Source organism: Hyperolius riggenbachi, chromosome 7, assembly GCF_040937935.1.
Source record: "Hyperolius riggenbachi isolate aHypRig1 chromosome 7, aHypRig1.pri, whole genome shotgun sequence".
Taxonomy (NCBI): Eukaryota; Metazoa; Chordata; class Amphibia; order Anura; family Hyperoliidae; genus Hyperolius; species Hyperolius riggenbachi.
In genome coordinates, this window is record NC_090652.1 from 269,663,432 (window position 1) to 269,685,961 (window position 22,530).

Sequence of the window (22,530 nt, forward strand, 5' to 3'; positions counted from 1 at the left end):
GACCCCTCCCTTTCATCTGTATATAGGTTTACACTGAGAACGTAATCTAAAGTCAGCAGCCAGTTAAATGAACTGAAAGCTTCGAAGAGCAAGCAAACGGGAAGTGATGAATAGACAATCTCATATAAAGCCCCAGTTCAGGCAGTTTTTTTTTATCACAAATCTCTCTCCTTCCCTCTCTCAACTGTCATTCAAAGGACCGCTATAACAAAAAATGTTTAAAATATATGCATATACAAATGTACATTTTTCACAGAGTAAAATGCACTATGAATTACTTTTTCTTAGGCAGTTGGTAGTAATAAGCAGACAAATCTGACAGTGTTTTGACTAGTCCATCTCCTTTTAGGAGATTCTCAGTATTACCTTTATTCTTTAACAAAAGCACTCCCTGGAAATTATATATACAGCAAAGTCCCCATTATCCAGAACTCAGGCAACCGTAAGTCTCAACTAACTGGCATGCCTGACTGATAACAGGGACTTTGTTTTTGGCCTCCAGCACTTGCAGCCTTTCTCTTGCTCCTAGCGGGTCCTAAAAGCTTCAGGCATCTGTGCATGGCTCCCGGCGTGTCATGTGACCTGATGGGGTCAGGTGACATGCCGGCTTCCGTGCACGGGGAAGTCAAAAAGCTGCTAGGAGCAAGAGGAAGGCTGCAAGATGTTGTTGGAGGCTTGGCAAGTGTTGGGGGGTGGCGGTGTGCTTTTTAGGATATGTATCCGGCATCAGGTGTTCCCCGCTGGTGCCAGATGCCAGGGACTCCGCTGTACAAAGATGTTATTACACTGTAAACCAAAAAGGTTTGTATCCTGTCCTGAAAAATATCGGAAACCATTTTTGGTCACAATAAAACTTCATCTATTTGCCATACTGGTTTTCAAAGAAAAACTAAAATGTTGTTCTGTCTATGAATGCCCTGTGTCTGTGGAAGATAAAGTAATTTGCTTTGTTTCTGTTAGTGTAAGTTTAGCTGGAGGGAAGTGTTCAGCCATACTCCCCGAGGTCTGCGAAGCTGTGATTTGTCTTATGGAACTTTTTAACAAGCGCTCTACAAGTGATAATTACAGAGACGTGTAACAGAGGCAGCAACGTGATAATTGGCTCAGAAATTAAAAAAGGAACTTGGTGCTCTCTGATCAATTATCTGTTTTAGATTGCATGGCTTACCGGCGGGACCCCTGTAATTTTATGTTCAATTATTCTCATGTACAATGTTAGATTTCACACAGTTGTAAAATGAATTCTAGGAGAACAGTGACACCTGTGGCCCTGATATTATCATGGAGGTAGAACTAGATGTCAGTAGTGTTTTTTCTTGGTGCGGAATCTAAACAGAAGCCCTGAAAAATGAAAAGAGAACGTTTTGACACTCCAAGCTTCAGTGTTCTGCAAAGTTTCCTGTGGAACTTCACCTCAATGCAAGTCTAGATTCATGCAGGATATTTTGCGGTATATATTATTATCACCACTAAAATATATATACATTATACACACAAACGTCACTTCGGTGCACCATTGGCTTGTTAACACAAATAGCTAATCAGCCCATCTCATGGCAGCAACTCAATGCATTTAGACATCTAGACGTGCTGAAGTGTAGTAGCTGAAGTTTAAGCAGACCAACCATTAGAATAGAGACAAAAGGAGATTTAGTGACTTTGAATGTGGCTTGGTTAATGGTGCCAAAAGGGCTGGTCTAAGTATTTCTATAGAGAATGCTCTAAGTGACAGTTGTGTGGACAAGAATAAGGGAGAATAAGTAATGAGTCAAATAACTTGTTACAACCCAGGTTTGCAGAATACCATCTTTGAGCACACAACACGTCAAACCTTAAAGCAGATGGGCTACAGCAGCAAAAGACCACACCAGGGTCCTCTCCTGTCAGCTAAGAAAAGGAAATAGGTTATAATTAGCACAGGCTCACCGAAATTGGACACTGCAAGACTGGAAAAACATTGCTTAGTCTGAGGAGTCTTGATTTTAGTTGTGACATTAAGAAAGTAGGGTCAGAATTTGGCATGGACATGAAATCAGGAATCCGTCATGTCTAGTCTAAACAGGTGTAATGGTGTGGTGGTCATTTTCTTGCCTTATTATGGGCCCTTTATTATTAGCGGAGCATAGTTTTAAATGATGCAGCCTAACTAAGTATTGCTGCTCACCATATCCATCCTGTTATGATCACAGTATGTCTTCTGTTGGCTGCTTCCAGTAGAATAATGCACCAAGTCACAAAGCTCTCATCCTATCAAACTGGTTTCTTAAACAAGACAATACGTTCACCATATTCCAGTAGCTTTCACAGCTACCAGGTCTCAACTCAATAAAGCACCTTTGAAATGTGGTGGAATGGGAGATTTGCATCATGGATGTGCAGCCGACAAATCTGCAGCAGCTGCACAATGCTATCAGGGCTGTGGAGTGGCTACAAAAATCATCTGACTCCTCAGTTTATGAAACCACCAACTCCAGGTACCCAAAATTGCTCCGACAACCCAACTCCAATGCCACAGTCCTGGATGCTGTATCAATATGGACCGAAAGATCAAAAATATATTTTGAACACATTGTTGAATTTTGAAAAGCCACAAAGAATTAAGACAGTTCCAATGGCAAAAGAGGGTTCAACCCTTTACTACAAGGTGTACCAAATAAAGAAGTATATGTATTGCAAAAGGGGTACCGGAGCAGAAATCAGACAAACAAAATTCGAGAGTCAGAAGACTCAATATAAACCAGGTTAAAGATCGAAAATGTTAGCAATAACTGCATGCACCATGTCAGCGAGTAATAATAAACATAGAACAAAGAATTGAACTGACTCTTGGGTGCATGCAGAAATATTCTTAATTATTTATTTTGAATAATTTAATTAGATCAATAAAGTAAAAAAAGATTAAGTATCAAAAATTGCATGGATATACAGACACAATACACAACAAATACATAACAAATACACACATACAAAAACACTCTTAAAAATTGGACAAAATATCCCAATTGAAGGGAGGCTGCAGTCCTCCTGACCTGGCCAGTTAAATGGTTTCTGTGGTGCTCACAAAGTGACACTGTCACCTAATGAGCAATTGTAACCACATATGTTGGTAACTCAAAATTGCAATTCGCCAAACTCCAAAAAATGCTCTAAAAAGCTCCAAAAATGCTCTAAAAAGCTCCAAAAATGCTCTAAAAAGCTCCAAAAATGCTCTAAAAAGCTCCAAAAATGCTCCAAAAAGCCCCAAAAATGCCCAAAAAATGCTCAAAAATGCCCATATGCAGCCAATCAATTAATTGCTGGAAAGAGTCCCGCCATGTATTATGAATGCAGGTAGTCCTGGACCCAATCGCAGTCACCCAGGAAGTCCACAAATCCGTGGGACTAATGTGTGCAGTCACCGTAGTGTAAAGCCTCTCTTAGCCCAGAGAAAAAGTTCCAGCACAGACAGGGATATCAATACATGCATCAAAACACCAATGTGGATGGTTCAAATGTAATCCAAGATGCAGTTAGATCAGCAGACATTGATAGCAGCAAAGCAGGCAAGCTGGGTTAGCTGGATTAGAAATCAGCAGTTTGGGAGCAATTAGGATGGTTCAAATGTAATCCAAAATGCAGTTAGATCAGCAGACATTAATAGCAACAAAGCAGGCAAGCTGAGTTAGCTGGATTAGAAATCAGCAGTTTGAGAGCAGCTAGGAGGCAGTTCACAAGCGCTGCATGAAATAATGCATAGTTACCATCCAATGTGGATGAGCCCAAGGAAGTACAGGCCTCTAATCCAAAATGCAGTTAGATCAGCAAACATTGATGTAAAAACACTTGGTAGTGGCAAAGCGAAAAAGCTAGATTAGCTGGATTAGCAAGCAGCAGTTTCTGGGCAGTTATAAGGCAGTTCATGAGCGCTGCATGGAGTAATGCATAGTTATCATCCAGTGTAGATGACCCCAGGGAAGTACAGGGTCTCTGGCTTACAGGAAGATTGCTGGGATACAGTCCATGAATAGACGCATAAGTGTCGACATGTTTCGCCGTTGCCAATGACGGCCTCTTCCAAGACAGCGTCCTTACAGCTCTCCAATCACTGACAGACTGTGCCGAGTATTTCAGCTCTAGACCACGCCCATCTCCACCCACATGGTACGCCTGATCAGCTGCAAGAGACAGCCAATCACAGACGCACGGTGTCACACGCCGCCCAGCGCACCAAGGCGCATGGAGACGGACGTAAGCACACCGTGCGTCCCAGCATGGGGCGCAAACGAAAGTTCAGCGTCCCATTGACGGCGAGCAGGGGGAGAGGAGGGAGGCATGCAAAAAACCTCAGCACAGCATGGCATTTACCGTTTGATACCAGCATCCACACACGAAAAACATAATCAATCAAAATAAACATACAAAACAACCTAAGAAAAGGTTAGGTTTTTTGCATGCCTCCCTCCTCTCCCCCTGCTCGCCGTCAGAATTTGGATTACATTTGAACCATCCTAATGTCTGCTGATCTAACTCAGCTTGCCTGCTTTGTTGCTATCAATGTCTGCTGATCTAACTGCATTTTGGATTACATTTGAACCATCCTAATTGCTCCCAAACTGCTGATTTCTAATCCAGCTAACCCAGCTTGCCTGCTTTGCTGCTATCAATGTCTGCTGATCTAACTGCATCTTGGAGTACATTTGAACCATCCACATTGGTGTTTTGATGCATGTATTGATATCCCTGTCTGTGCTGGAACTTTTTCTCTGGGCTAAGAGAGGCTTTACACTACGGTGACTGCACACATTAGTCCCACGGATTTGTGGACTTCCTGGGTGACTGCGATTGGGTCCAGGACTACCTGCATTCATAATACATGGCGGGACTCTTTCCAGCAATTAATTGATTGGCTGCATATGGGCATTTTTGAGCATTTTTTGGGCATTTTTGAGCATTTTTTGGGCTTTTTGGAGCATTTTTGGAGCTTTTTAGAGCATTTTTTGAGCTTTTTAGAGCATTTTTTGGAGTTTGGCGAATTGCAATTTTGAGTTACCAACATATGTGGTTACAATTGCTCATTAGGTGACAGTGTCACTTTGTGAGCACCACAGAAACCATTTAACTGGCCAGGTCAGGAGGACTGCAGCCTCCCTTCAATTGGGATATTTTGTCCAATTTTTAAGAGTGTTTTTGTATGTGTGTATTTGTTATGTATTTGTTGTGTATTGTGTCTGTATATCCATGCAATTTTTGATACTTAATCTTTTTTACTTTATTGATCTAATTAAATTATTCAAAATAAATAATTAAGAATATTTCTGCATGCACTCAAGAGTCAGTTCAATTCTTTTTACCAAATAAAGTGCCCAGTATGTGTATGGTGCAGATTTCATATGGCAGATATCCTGCAATATGTTACAGAGAAAACTCAATAATCCAAACCACAAAATGTCAACCAACAGAGTTTACAATGTAATGTCCAGACAAAGGTATAAGAACAACATTGAGAAAAGCCAATCAACCTGCCAACACGGGAACAAGATCTGCACAATGCCTAGGGCCCCCTTCATATATGATAGAATTCATATGCAAACTGCGTTTTTCTGAGTCTGCAACAAACCTCCCCCTCCTCCTTTCCAGATATTGCACGCCAAGGGCATTGCAACTTCTTGTGTGTTTTAATGTGATTTTTTGCATTTGAATTTTTTACAGCAAAAAAAATGGCCCACAAGTAAGCTATTTTATCTAATGTACATGCAAATTGCATACAGCACAATGGGAATTAACTTGTAAATTAACTTCATTGATAAATCTAAATGCAAAAATTGACATCAAAAACATGAACAAAACAAAACAAAAAAAAGAATAGGATGCAAAAACAAAAAAAACACACAAAAAAAAAATAAATAACAAAACACAGAATCACAAAATGCAAAAAAAAAAAGGGAAATAAACCGGCTGAAAAACTAAAGAATAAGTGCAAAGGCACCCTAAAAGTAGCATCCTATGCTGAATCAAAAAATAGTCATGGAGTAATCCACTGCCATTCACTCAATGTTGTTTGAACCATTCTGAGTAAATTCGAGTCCATCATGTGTGAGAATCCCAGAAGACCAGCAGGTATTCAGGGCTTCCAAATAAAGGTCTCAGTCAAAGTATTATTATTATATGAATCAACAAGTAAGCAAGTTTTGAATATCCACACCCTGACACCTGCTCCAAATTGTACTTTATACATAACTGTACTTATCACGTCTTATTTATATGCGAAGGTCAGGATGTGCTTATGCCCTAAGATTTCTGCTAATGAAAACCCTGTTTATTGAAGAATGAATTTAAAGCAAACCTTTAACACACAAAGGGCTTGATTCACTAAGACAAATAGCATGCCTTATCAGAGTTAACACACTTTATCAGAGTAGCATAGCGAGCTCTACAAACTTATGCCTGCTAATTGGCAATGACGAGAGCTCCACTCGTCCTGCCCTGAGCCCCTGCGGGTCCAATCACTTTAAAGGACATTATCCCCGCACTGTGATTGGCCCAATGGGCTGCCTGTCAAGTTTCCTGTCAAGTGACAGGCAGCCTATTGGGCCAATTAAAGTGCGGGGATAATGTCCTTTAAAGTGATTGAACCCACAGGGGCTCAGGGCAGGACGAGTGGAGCTCTCGTCATTGCCAATTAGCAGGCATAAGTTCATTGCACTCGCTATGCTACTCTGATAAGGCATGTTAACTCATAAGGCGTGCTAACTCTGATAAGGCATGCTATTTGTCTTAGTGAATCAAGCCCAAAAAGAGATACTTACCCAAGTATAAGAAAGCCTCTGGGTGGTTCAGAGACTTCCCATGTCATCCTCGACCTTACTGGCGCTGGCCAGGGACTATCCAGAGGCTTTCCACTACTGAGGTAAGTATCTATTTTATTTTATTTTCAGTATAGGTTCTCTTTAAAAATAGACCATCAGCTGGTGGGTTTGTACACCACCTACTACATCACCAACAATAAGCAGGCAGAACAGCACTGTCCTTACAGTTGTAAGCCAAATAATCTGTCTTTCAGGCTATCCCTTGACTCATTCCCATAGGAGAGTCAGCCAGTTGGCTAGAAAGTGTATAGTAATGTACACAGTTGGCTAATCTGTCCTATGAAACAAACAGTTTAGGAACAATCGCTGTACATACATGCTGTTGGCTCCTTGTAGAGAAGAGTGTTCTGCTTTGTGGAGATGGGAGACCCGCAAACAGCATCGTACTGCGGTAAATTGTTTTGAAGTTCCCTCAGGAACAACAAGCCTCATGAGACAGTGATCAGACTAGTCAGATGGCTAAGAGGATGGAGGGTAGCAATGTTGGGCAACAAATCTCATCACCACTGAGCATTTTATCCAATCACACTACATGGGTACCACTTTAAAGCGGTATAAAACCCTGACATAACATTCAATAAAAACATGTTTTTCTACATTTTATATGCCATATGGTTATCATAATTGCATTTGTGCATAAGTATTATTATTTATTTAGAAATTACAAGTTCCCAAAGTACAGTTTTTTTGCTCTGAGACCTGACATTGCATTTTATACATAACTGGTTTATTCATCTTGAATTTTGAGCAGAAATGCTTTGAGTGTCTGACTGTGTTCAGGAGTGTCTGCACTTTCAGAGAAGTATTTACTTAATTGTATCAAGTGAGGAATGAAACACAAGATAACATTATGTCCAGTTCGGATGCGTTAGCTTTTTATGCAGGGAACTTGTAAGTCCTGTGTTTAACTAATTAAATGCGGTTCTAGTAAAAAAAAATGGTGGTAGTATATAATATGCTGTAAATAATTTTTTAGAGCAAAAAAGAAATGCTGGGTTTCATTCCGCTTTAAAGTGGACCTGAACTCTTACACAGGACAGAAGAAAAACAAAGAGAAATGCACCCTGTATGTAAGGAGGCCTACTGCACACCAGAGCGGTTCGGCAGCGTTTTTCGATCCGCTTGCGGATGTGGAAACGCTTGGGTAATGTATTTCAATGGGCTGGTGCACACCAGAGCGGGAGGCGTTTTGCAGAAACGCATACTCCCGGACTGCTGCAGATTTTGGATTGCAGAGGCGTTTCTGCCTCCAATGTAAAGTATAGGAAATACGCAAACCGCTCTGAAAAACACCAGTTCTGAGCGGTTTTGCAGGCGTTTTTGTTACAGTAGCTGTTCAGTAACAGCTTTACTGTAACAATATATGAAATCTACTACACCAAAAATGCTCCAAAAACTGCAAAATGCTAGCTGAAACGCTACAGAAAAAGAAGAAAAAGCGTTTCAAAATCTGCTAGCATTTTGCGGATCTGCTAGCGGTTTTTGGTGTGCTCCAGGCCTTAGAGAGTTTAGCCTGTCTAATTCCCCCTCATCTGTGACTAATCACAAGTTGTAATTTGACCTCTCCACTGTCAGATCAGGAATCTAACCAGTCACAGCAGAGCAGGTAATTTGTAAAAACAGAATGCTAAACCTATGTCTGCTTCCATGAAAGCAGGAATAGGACACACTGCAGATTTTTTGCAGGACATATCAGCTGTAACAAAGAAATGTTTTTCTTTAAAGGTTATTATGCTGTTGCTTATCTTTTAGTGCAGAGAGGAAGTTCTGTGTCCAGGACCGCTTTAATAAGATGCAAATTGTGAGTTTTCAGTCACACAATGATGTCAGATTAGTGAAAGATGGAGAACTAGTTTCCACAGATCATAGCACTGCACACATTTCTCTGAGGAATATTGAGCAGAAAGGCCGCATTCTACTAAATTCCATCATATAAACAGCGATAAATAATGTCATTTCTTCAGAGTCTACATGGTGAATTTATCACATACTGCTCACAACAAGCCTCTGTTTAAACCTTCTAGGACTTCTCAAGGGCTGTAGTATAATTGGACACAGTGAAGACTGACACACAGCATGATTGTTTCAGGACGATATGTCCACTACTGAACCATAATGATCTGCAAGTGCCACCCCAATGATGACAGGGTTGTTGCTGTATCTAGCTGATTTCACTGGCATTGGGCAATGAGCAGTACATAAAGGTTAATCACCTGGGCAGGATGTTTGCTTCAAGATAAGGCCAGCCTCTGGGCTTTGAGCTACTGCAGGCAAAACATGCTTGGTAGAGATTGTGCAATCAAATAGGATTTATGAAACAGTGAATTAGCATCAATACTAAAGGGGCCCATACACTGGTTGATTTCAGCCATCGATCGTTCGTTTTGATCAGATTGATCAATCGGCTGCAAATCGATGCATGTTCAATCGGCCGATCAATCAATTTGTGGCCAATTTTGGTCGATTTGATCTATCTGACAGGATGAAAAATCTAGGTCGATCTGCTGCTGGCGGCAGATTGATAGCCCATAGAGTTGCATTGGATCTAATGGTGCAATAATGCTGTTAAATCCATTTTCAATAGATTTCCAATAGATTTCATTCTGAAATCTATTGTAAATCTGTTCCTAGTGTGTGGCGTACATCAGATAGATTCCTGAAAGATTTGACCTGACAGGCATCTGACAGTCGAATCTGCTGTAAATCTATCAGTGTATGACCACCTAGGCTATGTTTAAATTAGAAAAATGAAAATCGAACGTCAATTTTCAGATGCAGAATTCACATGAACATGTGAATGCAAAAGCGCATGCATGCGATTTTTACATGTAAATTCGTATCTGCATTCACATATTTTTTTCTAGGTAAATTTTTATGGAATTTTAAGGAATTCCTATTGTCCTTCTTGATAGAGCACGAAAAACAAAAAGGCAAATGCGAAAAAGCAACATTACAGCATGTGACGTCCGAAAAATAGTTACCCTGAAGTCAGGTTTATTTTTTTCTGGATGCGATTTTCGCTTTTAATGGTAAAAGGGCAACAGCACTTCTTTGCTGTGCGAATTTGTGAGCTGGAAAAATAGACTCTCTGATAAATATGTAAAATTCTTTTGCATTTGAATTTAACTACAAAAATACGCCAGAAATTTGAGGCTCTAATAAAAAGTTTGGGTAAGGGCCTTTCCACACTGAAAATCACAATTACAATTGCGGTGTGAACGCGGTTTTCACTAGTTTATGAGTGCTCTTTTCGGCATGATTGAGATCAGCTTGCGCCATTACGATTCCCAATGGGGAAGTAAGGGAAAGCAGAGGGACTTTTTTTTTGTAGATAGGAGACCGCAAAGCAGATCACAAATGCGATCAGTACTAAATGATTTGCATGTAATCCCATTCATTTAACCTAACTGCAAGCACAGAAAAAATGCAAATGCAGTAGACACTACATTAACGACTGGGTGCAAAATAGATTGCACTACTCTGTACAGGGCACCACGATTACTATGTCAATCCCAGATCAGGGAAACATGCATGTGATTCATTTTAATCAAAGCACATGCCGTGTGGGAAGGGCCTTAAAGGACTGCGCAACCACTCACCAATGCTCCAATCCCCACCTTCGGTTCACTTCTGGAATTTCCAACTTTAAAGTCGGAAAACCACTGCACCTGCGTTGCCATGTCCTCGCTCCCGCTGACGTCACCAGGAGCGTACTGTGCAGGCACAGACTGTACTGGGCCTGCGCAATACACTCCTTGTGGCGTCAGCGGCCTTGCTCCCGCTGACGCCACCAGGAGTGTATTGCGCAGGCCCAGTACAGGCGCAGTGGTTTTCCGACTTTAAATTTGGAAATCCCAGAAGGGGACCGGAGTATCGGTGAGTGGCTGCGCGGGCACAGGACGTCTGCAGGGGACCATCAGAAGCCCCAGGTAAGTTCAACTCTTTTTCCCCCGACCCCGCCTACAGTACTTTAAGGTTCAGTCCACATCGACACTGACTAGCATACAAATGCATCATGCCAGCTGCAACATTCATGCTTGTTCAGGGTCTATGGCTAAAAGTATTAGAGGCAGAGGATCAGCAGGGATGCCAGGCAACTGGTATTGTTTAAAAGGAAATAAATATGTAAGCCTTCATATACTTCTCACTTCCCTTTTAAGTCAAAACTGTACAATTTGAGAATAGTCATTCAAAAAACGTGGACTTTGCAGCTGTCTTTCGGACTCTCAGAGTGGTGTGTCTCCAGGAAAGGATAAGACGGCTTCTGCACAGACTTCTATCCCTTCTTAACTCTGCACTAAGGTTTAAAGTCTGTCTACACCTACATTATCCTGAGATTGCTGCATTTGGATAAGGGACTAAGCTGTAAGAGGAGTATTATGTCCTGACTAGCAAGAGGAGACTTACCGGTTAACTCTTTATCCCGCTAACAGGCCAGAAGCAATGGCAGCATTTCAAAGTGTCCCTCCATCACAGATGAACTTGCTAGTTTCTTACAACTCTAGGGATCTCTAGAAACCAGTCTTTGTGAATTCTTAATTCTACCAGTAAAACCACTTCTAGAATGTAATCTAATAAGATCTAATAGCAGATAACAGAACCAAATAAGATTTTAAAAGATGACTGATCAACATCCAATGTGTTTCAGTGCTTATATAGACATTCCTCCGCTTACAAATGATTCGAGAAACAATATTTCAGAGATATAAACACAGTTGTCTCCATGTACAACATACATAATACTGTTTTGTTTTTTTTCGTTAAAAGTTTCAGTATTGAATAAACTGTTATATGTAGTTTGAACACTATTAAAGCACATTAAAAACAACCAATAAACAGTTTATAATAAATGTTCAGAGTTGTCCAAAAGGCATTTATCCACATTCCACCATTTTTAACACAGGACTCAACGTACAAACAAGGGGCAATATACACTTTAAATCAATTTTCACTGCATATAGTACAAGTTTACAGATAAATACGCTCACAGGTTAAAGGGACACAGAAAAGTAAAAGGGTACTGAAGACATGGGCCCCCTCTGATCCTGGGTCCATTAGAAGCTGCTACAGCTATTGTTAGTACTTTGGATTTAGATGACCATAGTCCCTCTCACTACTGCCCAAAGATTATTCCATTTCTATTCCAGATGGTGACATGTTGATTTTAGGACACAGGATTACATTTGTTAAAACCACAATAAGGATTATAATAATCCCAATTACTTATCAGTATGGAAATTTAAAAGAAGTGGCACATTTTTTTATAGTTGTCCTTTAACCACTTTTAGCCCCTTTGTTTTTGGCCCCTAAAGGACCAGAGACTTTGCCCCCTAATCAGAGCTATGATCACTGTGATTGGCTCACAGTGATCACAGGGTCAGGAGCCAATGAAACTGGCTCCTGACGGCAGAACGTTCAGCCTGCAGCGACGTCAGATTGGCTCAAATGGGAACAGTTTTGCATTGTGGAAGTAGCTGAAATCTACGCCCTGGCAGGAATAACACAACACAAACGGGGCACAGATTTATACTACTGCTGTTTGCAAGAGGTTGAAGGTCAGATCCAGGCACAAATGTTTTGATAGTTCTGCACACTTTAGCAGCAGGGCTTAATTTTGTCTTTTTTTTTCCTTTATAAAACTTCATCATAAGCTTGATTAGCTTATGTTAAGTCACCTTTAAAATATCCGGTCAACAGTTCTCTTTTGTCAACCACTTCCTGCAATACAGATTGCTAGTGACAGAGGCAGCAGTCTTCTCAGAAAACTCTGTCTGAGCTCCGCCTCCCTCCTTGCAGCCTGATAAGCATGATAAGACTGAGTTAAGCAGCAGCACCTCCCACACTGATGCAGGTCATTTCGGTGTGAGCTCACTGCTGCACTGCACCTGACCTTAGCGCCAGCAAAGACGTAATGTTATAGTGTCTATAGCGGTGCAGCAGGATATACAGTGTAATTCGGCTGCCAGCGATTGCCGGACCCCAAATTACTTCTCCTTCCGAGTTGCTACGACTCGGAAAAGGGGATAGTATTTACCGCCGCCCGGAATTTCAGCGGCAGCAGGGTGAGCCATCATTCGGCTCTCCCAGCGCCCATCGGCGGCCTAACAATACATACTGCTCCCATTCAGCTTTTTATTCCTTCAGTTGTGTTGCATCACGACAGGCGACACAAATTTTGTACAAAAATATTTAGTTGCAAAAGTATCCTTTCAAAAAATTAAAAGGAAACTAAGCTCTGACACAGTATCTTTAGATTTGTGCTTGAATCTGAGATTTTAGGAAACCAAAAATGTTGGCACACTTTTCACAAGGAATGCCATGTGGGCACACAGATGAAGAGTAAAGCACACTAGCCATTACTGCAAGGCCTTCACTCCCTGTGTTCCCCTTGACAGTTGCACCACCCCCTGCAGTTTATAAACGGCACAAAACTAAAAATTAAAAAACATAAAATGACTAACAAACAGCAAAGACAAAGAATAGAAGGAAGCACATGATTTGCCACCATTGCATAGCTATATTTGGTCTCATTAAACACAAGTTAATTAGTCTGCAGCAGGCCTCTTACCGATAATGCCGCTGTCCTTGCTCTCCAGGGTGGAGCTGGGGCTGCTGATCGTTCCGCTGGGACTGGTTCGGTTTGCAGCCGTCTTGCTGACGCAGCTGTTGAGTGTGGAGCAGGGACTGGCAGTGCTCGGGGACGCCGTGCTGTTTGTCAGCGTTGAGCAGGGACTTATCCCGTGACTTGTCACTGTACACTGCAGGAAATCAACAATTAATTGCCATGGCACGAGGCCTGGTAACAAAGATGAATCTTACAGAGGACTTTCTTTCTTTGTGTGCATCCTTCACATAACATGTTCATAATTTAACCCCTCATTTCAAACAGCAACAGAACAACTTCAATTAATGGAAGCCTGCAGTGACAAGTATGGAGGTGCAAGCTTTACTTCTCTCGTTCTCATTTTTTATTTTCCAATAAGCCAATTTCCTGTCCGTTAGCCTGGTCTCGAGTCCCCTGTAGTCCTATATCTCTACAAGCATGCAGCCATTGGAGTTAGTAGAACTGGGTGGCATGCTCACTCTTAGTGGTCAGGGAGGTGGGTGCTGTCAGAAGAACTGATTGGCATGCTCACTGAGTTATTGGTCAGCAAAGTAGGTGTTACGGGTGACATCAAAAGCGGTTCCTAACTCAGTCATGTGATGGGGATTTCATTGGCTGGTTTGGAATAACTGTATATACTCGAGTATAAGCCTAATTTATGGGCCAAAAAAGTGGCCCAAAAGTGGGGGTCTTGGCTTATACTCGAATCACTACTTTGAGTAACCACCAGAGTGCCCCCACTATATGCACACTGGTGCATCATCTGAGGGAGACCACACACTTCATCTCGAGTTGTAGCCTTGGAAGGCATACTGGGACAGTGTCTACTGAGTGGTGAGAATCCTGCATTCCTATATCAGGTTTTAGATACATGACTATGTGGCTCTGCATTCCTTGCTTTATCTTTATGCCAGCTTAAACTTTGTAACAGGATTTCTTTGCATATCCATCTCCACTGTAGGTCTATGTTCTGGCTGATTAATGCAATATGCTGAATTTATGCTGCTTTTCTAATGTATGGTTGTGGCCAGCCATGGCTGTGAGTGGTGTTGTGTTTGTGGCTTTTGCCACCTCATCCTTATACTCGGATCCAACGTTTTTTCCAGTTTTTTAAGGTAAAAGTTGGGGCGGGGATGCCCAATACTAACCTAACCTAAAACTAACTTCCTCCAACCCCATCATCGAAAAACCTCCTCATTAGCACCCAACCCTAGCCTCCTAACCCTAACTGGTAAAATGATCTTCCACCCTTCCCCATGCCTCTTCAATGATGATCAATAATCATCATCTAACCCTAGAAGATAAAAAAGTAGCCCCCTACCCTATTCACTAACCATCCTGGGAAGCCCCTACTCCATCCCCAAACCATCCGGGTCAATCCATATGCCTAATCAATTCTGGTCCATCATCTTTGTTTCAGAATCAACACCCATACCACTGCTGATAACCGTTTCATTTAGAATGTTGGTGGCCAAACTACCAGGCTACTACTGATGACCTTTCTGGGGGTTCGTGATGTTCATGTCTAGGAGAAGAAGCATGTGACCAGTTTGGTCAGGTGATAGATATGAAAGACTTTGATTTGCTAGTTATGATCATGTGCTAAAGCAAGATGTGATCACAGCAAATAAGAGCTTTGCAAATATATCAGCTGATCAATCAAATCACACGCTTCTCTATGAGTTCTCCTAGACATGACCATCACTAATGGAGGTGAACCACCACCTCCCTATACTAGGAAGAGGCGGCTGCAAATAGAAGGAAGATTGCACATGATTTCCATAGCGGAGCTACATATGTAATAGGGGCTGTTGCACATGGTGAAGCTGCTACTAAAAAATAGCAATGATGGGATTGGTGCACATAAATGTGCAGAGCAGATGCATATAAATCTACGGTCTAAGGCTTGATTCACACATAAAAAAGGTGTCCAGTCCTGTCAGCTTTTGCCACCAGTTTTTCATGTGTTTTTTATGGCTATGTTCACATATAAAAGATGTACATTTCCAGTCCAGTTAGGTAAAACTGATAGAAAACTGACATGACAGGACTGGACCGGAAATGTGCAGATTTATGTGTGAACCAAGCCTAAATCAACTAATAGTTCAGAAGATATTGCAGACAGAGGATCACAAACACAAGAAACTAGAATTTCCAAAAGGATCAACAATGGGACCTGTCAGACTGCAGTCAGCTCAATTTCATGTTAATAATCCCCTCAAGCTACTGTGACATAAGGTTGTCAGAAGCTGCACACCTGCAAACAGCCACTAGATCTATCACCTGCCTTCCAACTCGGAATGTACAGATTGTAATCCTACCATAATATATACTAGCAATATGCTTGACAAGTATGTTTTATTAGTGAAAAGCAGTTTCCATTTGTTTCTAAAAAGCTGGACTTTCTTGTATTGTTCATACAATAATTCTGTCAAAAAATTGCATTTCATTGAGTGAAATAAGTTTTTGAACCCTCTAACAATAAAAGACTTAATATTTAGTGGAAAAACCCTTGTTTGCAAGCACAGAGGTCAAACGTTTCTTGTAATTGATTACCAAGTTTTCACACATTTTAGGAGGAATGTTGGTCCACTCCTCTTTGCAGATCATCTCTAAATCCCTAAGGTTTCGAGGCTGTCTCTGTGCAACTCTGAGCTTGAGCTCCCTCCATAGGTTTTCTATTGGATTAAGGTCCGGAGACTGACTAGGCCACTCCATGACCTTAATGTGCTTCTTCTTGAGCCACTCCTTTGTTGCCTTTGCTGTATGTTTTGGATCATTGTCGTGCTGGAACACCCATCCATGACCCATTTTCAGTTTCCTGGCAGAGGGAAGGAGGTTGTCGTTCAGGATTTCACGATACATGGCTCCGTCCATTTTCCCGTTAATGCGATTAAGTTGTCCTGTGCCCTTAGCAGAAAAACACCCCCAAAGCAAAATGTTTCCACCCCAATGCTTGACGGTGGGGACGGTGTTTTGGGGGTCATAGGCAGCATTTTTCTTCCTCCAAACACAGCGAGTTGAGTAATGCCAAAGAGCTCTATTTGGTCTCATCAGACCACAGCACCTTCTCCCAGTCACTCACAGAATCATTCAGGTGTTCATTGGCAAACTTCAGACGGGCCTGCACATGTGCCTTCTTGAGCAGGAGGACCTTGCGAGCCCTGCAGGATTTTAATCCATTGCGGTGTAATGTGTTTCCAATGGTTTTCTAGGTGACTGTGGTCCCTGCTAATTTGAGGTCATTCACTAACTCCTCCCGTGTAGTTCTAGGATGCTTTTTCACCTTTCTCAAAACCATTGACACCCCACGACTACGAGGTGAGATCTTGCGTGGAGCCCCAGAGCGAGGTTGATTGATGGTCATTTTGTGCTCCTTCCATTTTCGAACAATCGCACCAACAGTTGTCACCTTCTCTCCCAGCTTCTTGCTAATGGTTTTGTAGCCCATTCCAGCCTTGTGCAGGTCTACAATTTTGTCTCTGACCTCCTTGGACAGCTCTTTGGTCTTTCCCATGTTGGAGAGTTTGGAGTCTGCTTGATTGATTGATTCTGTGGACAGGTGTCTTTTATACAGGTGACTAGTTAAGACAGGTGTCCTTAATGAGGGTGACTAATTGAGTAGAAGTGTCTAACCACTCTGTGGGAGCCAGAACTCTTAATGGTTGGTAGGGGTTCAAAAACGTATTTCACTCAATGAAATGCAAATCAGTTGCTATCTTTTATTTAAGGTTATTTTTTCGATTTTCCTTTTGATGTGCTATCTGCCACTGTTAAAATAAACCTACCATTGAAATGATACTGTTCTGAGACTTTTCATTTCCTTGTCATTGGACAAACTTACAAAATCAGTGAGGGGTCAAATAATTATTTCCTCCACTGTATACACACACACACACACACACACACACACACACACACACACACACACACACACACACACACACACACACACACACACACACACACACACACACACACACACACACACACACACACACACACACACACACACTTTTAGCCAATCCCATTTGTTAGTGGGTGTTTTTACAGATAATGGCAGATGGTGCTGTCCATTTTTTCCTCTTTTTTTCCCTTGACTGTCAGCAGTAAACATGCAGCCTCACAGTAGATCAAATAACATGAACATATTACACAGAAAATACAGTATCAAATATTTATTGATCTTTCTATTACTTTTTAATGTCTCTCTTTGTAATGTATTGATTTTCCTTCCTCTTTAAATTCTACACGCTGGTACAAGTAGGCTGAGCTTACTGCTGCGCTTTATAGATAAGAACTGGTCAAGTGAGAAGAGCAGCCAGTTTCCTGCCTTGGCTAATACACCATCAGAGTGCCTATCACCCTAAAGCAAACATGGTATTTCAACACCTCATAGCTCACCTTGCCTCTACCTGAATTTCCTTATCTTTATTTGCCGATATCCTCATTCTGTCCTATTTCACAGATCTGTTTACACTCCTCTTCTAACAAGGAAACAGCAAGCCGCAAAGTAATCACTCGATGACAGGTCCTCACAGGCTGTGAGCGGAACCCCGACCATCTTTCAGGCTGACGTAAGTGACTAATGTGGCAGCCAAAAAGGGATTAGCCATTTCTCTTTTATTTATGGTTTTAGCTTGTTTTAAAGTAACTTATGGGAAGATTGAAAGAGCTAAAGTGGATCCGAGGCGAACTTTTACACATTGCATAAATTGTGTTCCTTTCCTATAGTTTATAGGGTATTCCTCAAGCCAAATACTTTTTTGTGTTTGATTTAATACTCTAATTCTCTATAAACTAAACAAGCCACGCCCACTGGTTTTCAGAGAGCCAAGGCACTTTCAGACAGTAGCAAGGGCTCATGGGAGCTCAGTCTGGGCAGGAGGAGGGGGAGGTATTACTAGCCAGAGATTTCAGAGGCAGAGGGGAGGAGGGAGGAGGAGGGGGATTAGTTTTTTTTTGCTCAAGATACAGATAAGCCTGCCTCTGTGTAATGTTTACAAACAACATGGCTGCTGTCATTGTATCACAGGAATAAATAATTATATTCTATTAAAACTGTTTGCAGCTAGATTTTGCTGTGTAAACCATCTAAACTTTAGATAAGATATATAGACAAGTTACTTGTTATAGCTAGTTTTTCATCTCAGATCCACTTTAAGGCAAGCATCAGGGCATACACACATCAAGGAATTGGCAGTCAGGCTGCAACTGAAATGATTACCAACAGAGGTAGAAGAGTCTAGTACTGAACAATAAGCATGCAAACTGTTTATTGGAAGCTAACGTCCTCCATTTTTTGCATTTGCTTTGAGTGCAAGTTGTGTAATCTGCCTGTGTATGGGCTCTGCACATCTATGCAGCTGGTCAATTCAGGTGCAGCCTACATTTGGAAACACTGCCATCTCCTCCTGTTGTACGCCCATGCTCCTCCTGTTGTTCAATCACTGCAATCGACTGCCAATTATCTGCGATGCCACGAGCTGCATCAATCATAATTTCAATTGATTGACAGAACAGTGCAACGTTTATGGTGAAATCTATAGGAAATCTTTGTGCGGTGGGCGGAAGGAATCAATCCCTCTCTGATCAGATTGTTCACACTGCATGGGGCTTTTACGCTCTTGCTAATGCAACGCTATGGGGGATTTTTACAAAATCACATCGCTCCAGTGTGAACACTCACATAGGATAACATTAGCAAGAGCTTTTAAAATCACATAGCGCTTAGGGCTGGTTCTCACAAATAGCAGGCAGATTCTGGCATCCGGAGACCGCGTTGTCCTGTGGCGTCTCGTTCGAGGGCAGCTTCCCGTCGCGACCTGTGTTTTTGGTCCCCGCCAGGGGACATGAAGCAGCGGTGGCTAGGCGAACCTGTACGCCGCATGCGACTTCTAGGGGCGACTGAACAGACGCAGTAAATCGCGATCGGACTGGTGCGTTTGTGCAATCGACGGTAATCGCGTAATACAAAACGCTCCCATTCGCCTGAATGGGCGCGCTTAGCCAATGAGTCCAGAACCCTTGGTGGTAAACGCCGCCGAGCGTCTGTGTGAACCAGCCCTTAGAAAAGCTCTTGTAGTGTGAACGAGCCCTAAAGATCATAGAGCAGGAGTGTCAAACTTAAAGAGAAACTCCGACCAAGAATTTAACTTTATCCCAATCAGTAGCTGATACCCCTTTTACATGAGAAATCTATTCCATTTCACAAACAGACCATCAGGGAGCGCTGTATGGCTGATATTGTGGTGAAACCCCTCCCACAAAGAAATTCTGAGTACGTACTCTTGGCAGTTTCCTGTCTGTGAACCCTGTTGCATTGTAGGAAATAGCTGTTTACAGCTGTTTCCAACTGCCAAAACAGCAAGCAGCAGCTACATCACCTGCCAGCAGTAAAAATGTCACCATGTGATAAATGTCAGAATATAAATCAGGGATTTAAAATATTTTACAATGGGTAAACACTGACTAAATAATTTATACATAATTATTGTAAAAATGAAGCACTTTTTTTATTACATTATTTTTACTGGAGTTCCTCTGTAAATTGAACACGGACAAAGTTGTGGGCCAATCGCAATGTCTATTGGCCAACTCCCTCCCTTATAAAGTTCCCTGGTTTCTAATGTCCTCCCTCCTCTATACAGTTCCCTGGTGTTTAGTGGTCCTCCCCTATACAGTTCCCTAGAGTCTATTGCCTCCCTACATCCCCCTATACAGTTCCCTAGTATCTAGTGGCCCCCTCCATCCTCCTATGCAGTTCCCTGGTGTCTAGTGACCCACTTCCCCTCATCCTTGCCTTATACAAGTTCATTGGTGTCTAGTGACCCATAAACTTACAGATTGCAACCCAATGTGACAAAACTATCAATTTCTCTCTGGTTGGAATTTTTTCAGTGATGATTCGATAGCTACTACACACACCACATCAATTTCCTGGCAGGTTACAGAGATCTAGTGAATGATAATAATAATAATAATAATAATAATAATTAATAATAATAATAGCAATAATAACATGTGGATCTTAATGAGGCTCTCCTTCCTGCTAGCTTCTGACAACCTTAGTACGTACAGCAATCATGAATGGGTGGGATAAACTGTTCCTGTGTGGGTTTCATGTAGCTAGAGTTGCCCTTAAAGTCAAGATTAGCCAAGGAAAAAGTCTGCTGGCCACTGCCTCACCATAGCTTCATTCTTCTCGTCCATGGATACTCGGGCAGAGTTGGGAATGCCTTCGCCGAGCAGGAATCCGAGCCTGGTCATCAGCTCCTGAGCAGCCGGGGAACAGCCGGAGTGCTTATCAAGTGCAGATTCTGTATGGAGAGGGCAAAGCAGAAGACATCAGCTGTGAGCATTCCTCCACCAGGAGACTGAAGGCTCCATTATGTGCTCAGTGTTTACTCTGAGTAGCAACAAACCAGGAATCAAATCACCGTTACAAGCAAACAGTTCAGAGGGGTCACTGGATCTACTGCTGATTACACACACAACATTGATTTTTTGTTTCTTTTTTTTTATTTTACTGGAAACTGATTGGCAATAATGCTTCCCAGGTCCATAATGGACAAGGCTGTCAATGTCAGACATGCATGGCTGTAAGGGAAATGGAAGATGAGCTGTAACCCTTCCACTGCCTAAGGCTTTCTTGGACTCTTCAAATATATAAAAAAAACTCATTACACACAGTAGTGATACTAAACAGGAATCACAAAACGCCCAAGCATTGTACATGTAATCAATTAGGCCGGTTTTACACTAGAAAAGTGCTTTGCGGTGCGATGCCCTGCCCCCGCCACATCGCACCTCAAAGTACAAAATGCCTACATATGACCCTGCGGCAGAGTGCCAAATGCATAGCGCCGCCCCCACACGCCCCTCGCCCAGTGACGCACTCCTTGCTGGACAGGAAGTACGTCACTGGAATTCCCAGGTTTCCTGTCATTTTTTAAAATTCCTGCGTCTCCACTGATATACATTACTGCTGCGTTGCCTGCAGAAGTCAGCCCGTCACGCACTATTGACTTTACAGTCGCTCAGGCACTTCTGGTGCAATGCGATGCAGCAGGCACCACTAACTTGCATTGCTGTTGTGTTACCCTGTGGTAAAACAGGGTAACGCAATGCACATTCACAATGCAAGTGTAAAAAGGGCACTTAAAGACAGCAAATAAAAAAAATAAAATAAAATAAAAGAGGCTCCCTTTGCTATTGGTTATCTGTTCAATTGGCAATGTGATTGACCTGAGGAAGTGAGCTCAGACCTTCAAAACGCGTTGCCTGTGCTAAATAAAATTCTTTGTTCACACAAGAACTTCGTTACGGAGGTAAGCCACCTCACATTTTTTGATTTTAAACTAGTTTTAATCAATTTCATATACACTAGGGCGCCTTTTTTCCCTAAATTCTGCCCTAAGATAGTGGGATCCCTGTTACAATCGCTACTTTCCTACAAGAATGAGACATTCTGGTATCACATTCTGATGTTTGTGCCTAAATGTTATGGTGATGAAGAGAATGGCTAAATTTGCCCTCTCTACCGAGTGTCACGCCCCAGGTGGTGAACCTGAAAAGCCACAAGTCATCACAAACCAGACATCTCATGCTTGGACTTGTAGTTCCTCTCTATATTGCCAGCTGCTGCTTTTCCAAGTCAGGCAGCATTTCTTACTGAAGTGGGCCAAGCTCATTGTCAGTCTTGTCCTGTGCTGCTCCCGCATACCCATTCATTACTTGTCTTCCAATTACCTCCGCCTTCCTGTCAGAGCCGGGGATGCTGGCGTGAACTCTGGCTTGCCCAGGCAAATTAATTAACCCTCAAAACCAGCACTTCAAAGCGCTGGGAGAGAAAGCAAGTCAAGGCCCTGTCACCGGATATCATATCATATTTACTACACTCTGATTGAGGCGGAGTGACAATCCGGCTGCAGCAACCGCCTTAATAGATGGGACTCACACGGGTGATAGAGTGGCTCAGCCAGGTGCCAGGGACACCGGGGGAATGACAAGGACTCCACTAAGTACAGCTGACTGCCAGGCAGAGAGAATGCCAGATTACAGAGAGAGGAGACGAAAGGT

General features: G+C 42.2%; 1 protein-coding gene across 5 annotated transcripts in view; it reads right to left on the bottom strand.

The window, feature by feature from the left end:
* Positions 1 to 22,530, bottom strand: part of TANC1 (tetratricopeptide repeat, ankyrin repeat and coiled-coil containing 1) — a 324,590-nt gene that overhangs the window by 130,503 nt on the left and 171,557 nt on the right. For all 5 annotated transcript variants that reach the window (XM_068245707.1, XM_068245709.1, XM_068245710.1 and 2 more), the window contains 2 exons: positions 20,638 to 20,768; positions 13,414 to 13,603 (listed from right to left, as the gene is read on the bottom strand). In XM_068245707.1, coding sequence (XP_068101808.1) covers positions 13,414 to 13,603; positions 20,638 to 20,768 — 321 coding nt within the window. The remainder of the gene's footprint in view (positions 1 to 13,413; positions 13,604 to 20,637; positions 20,769 to 22,530) is intronic.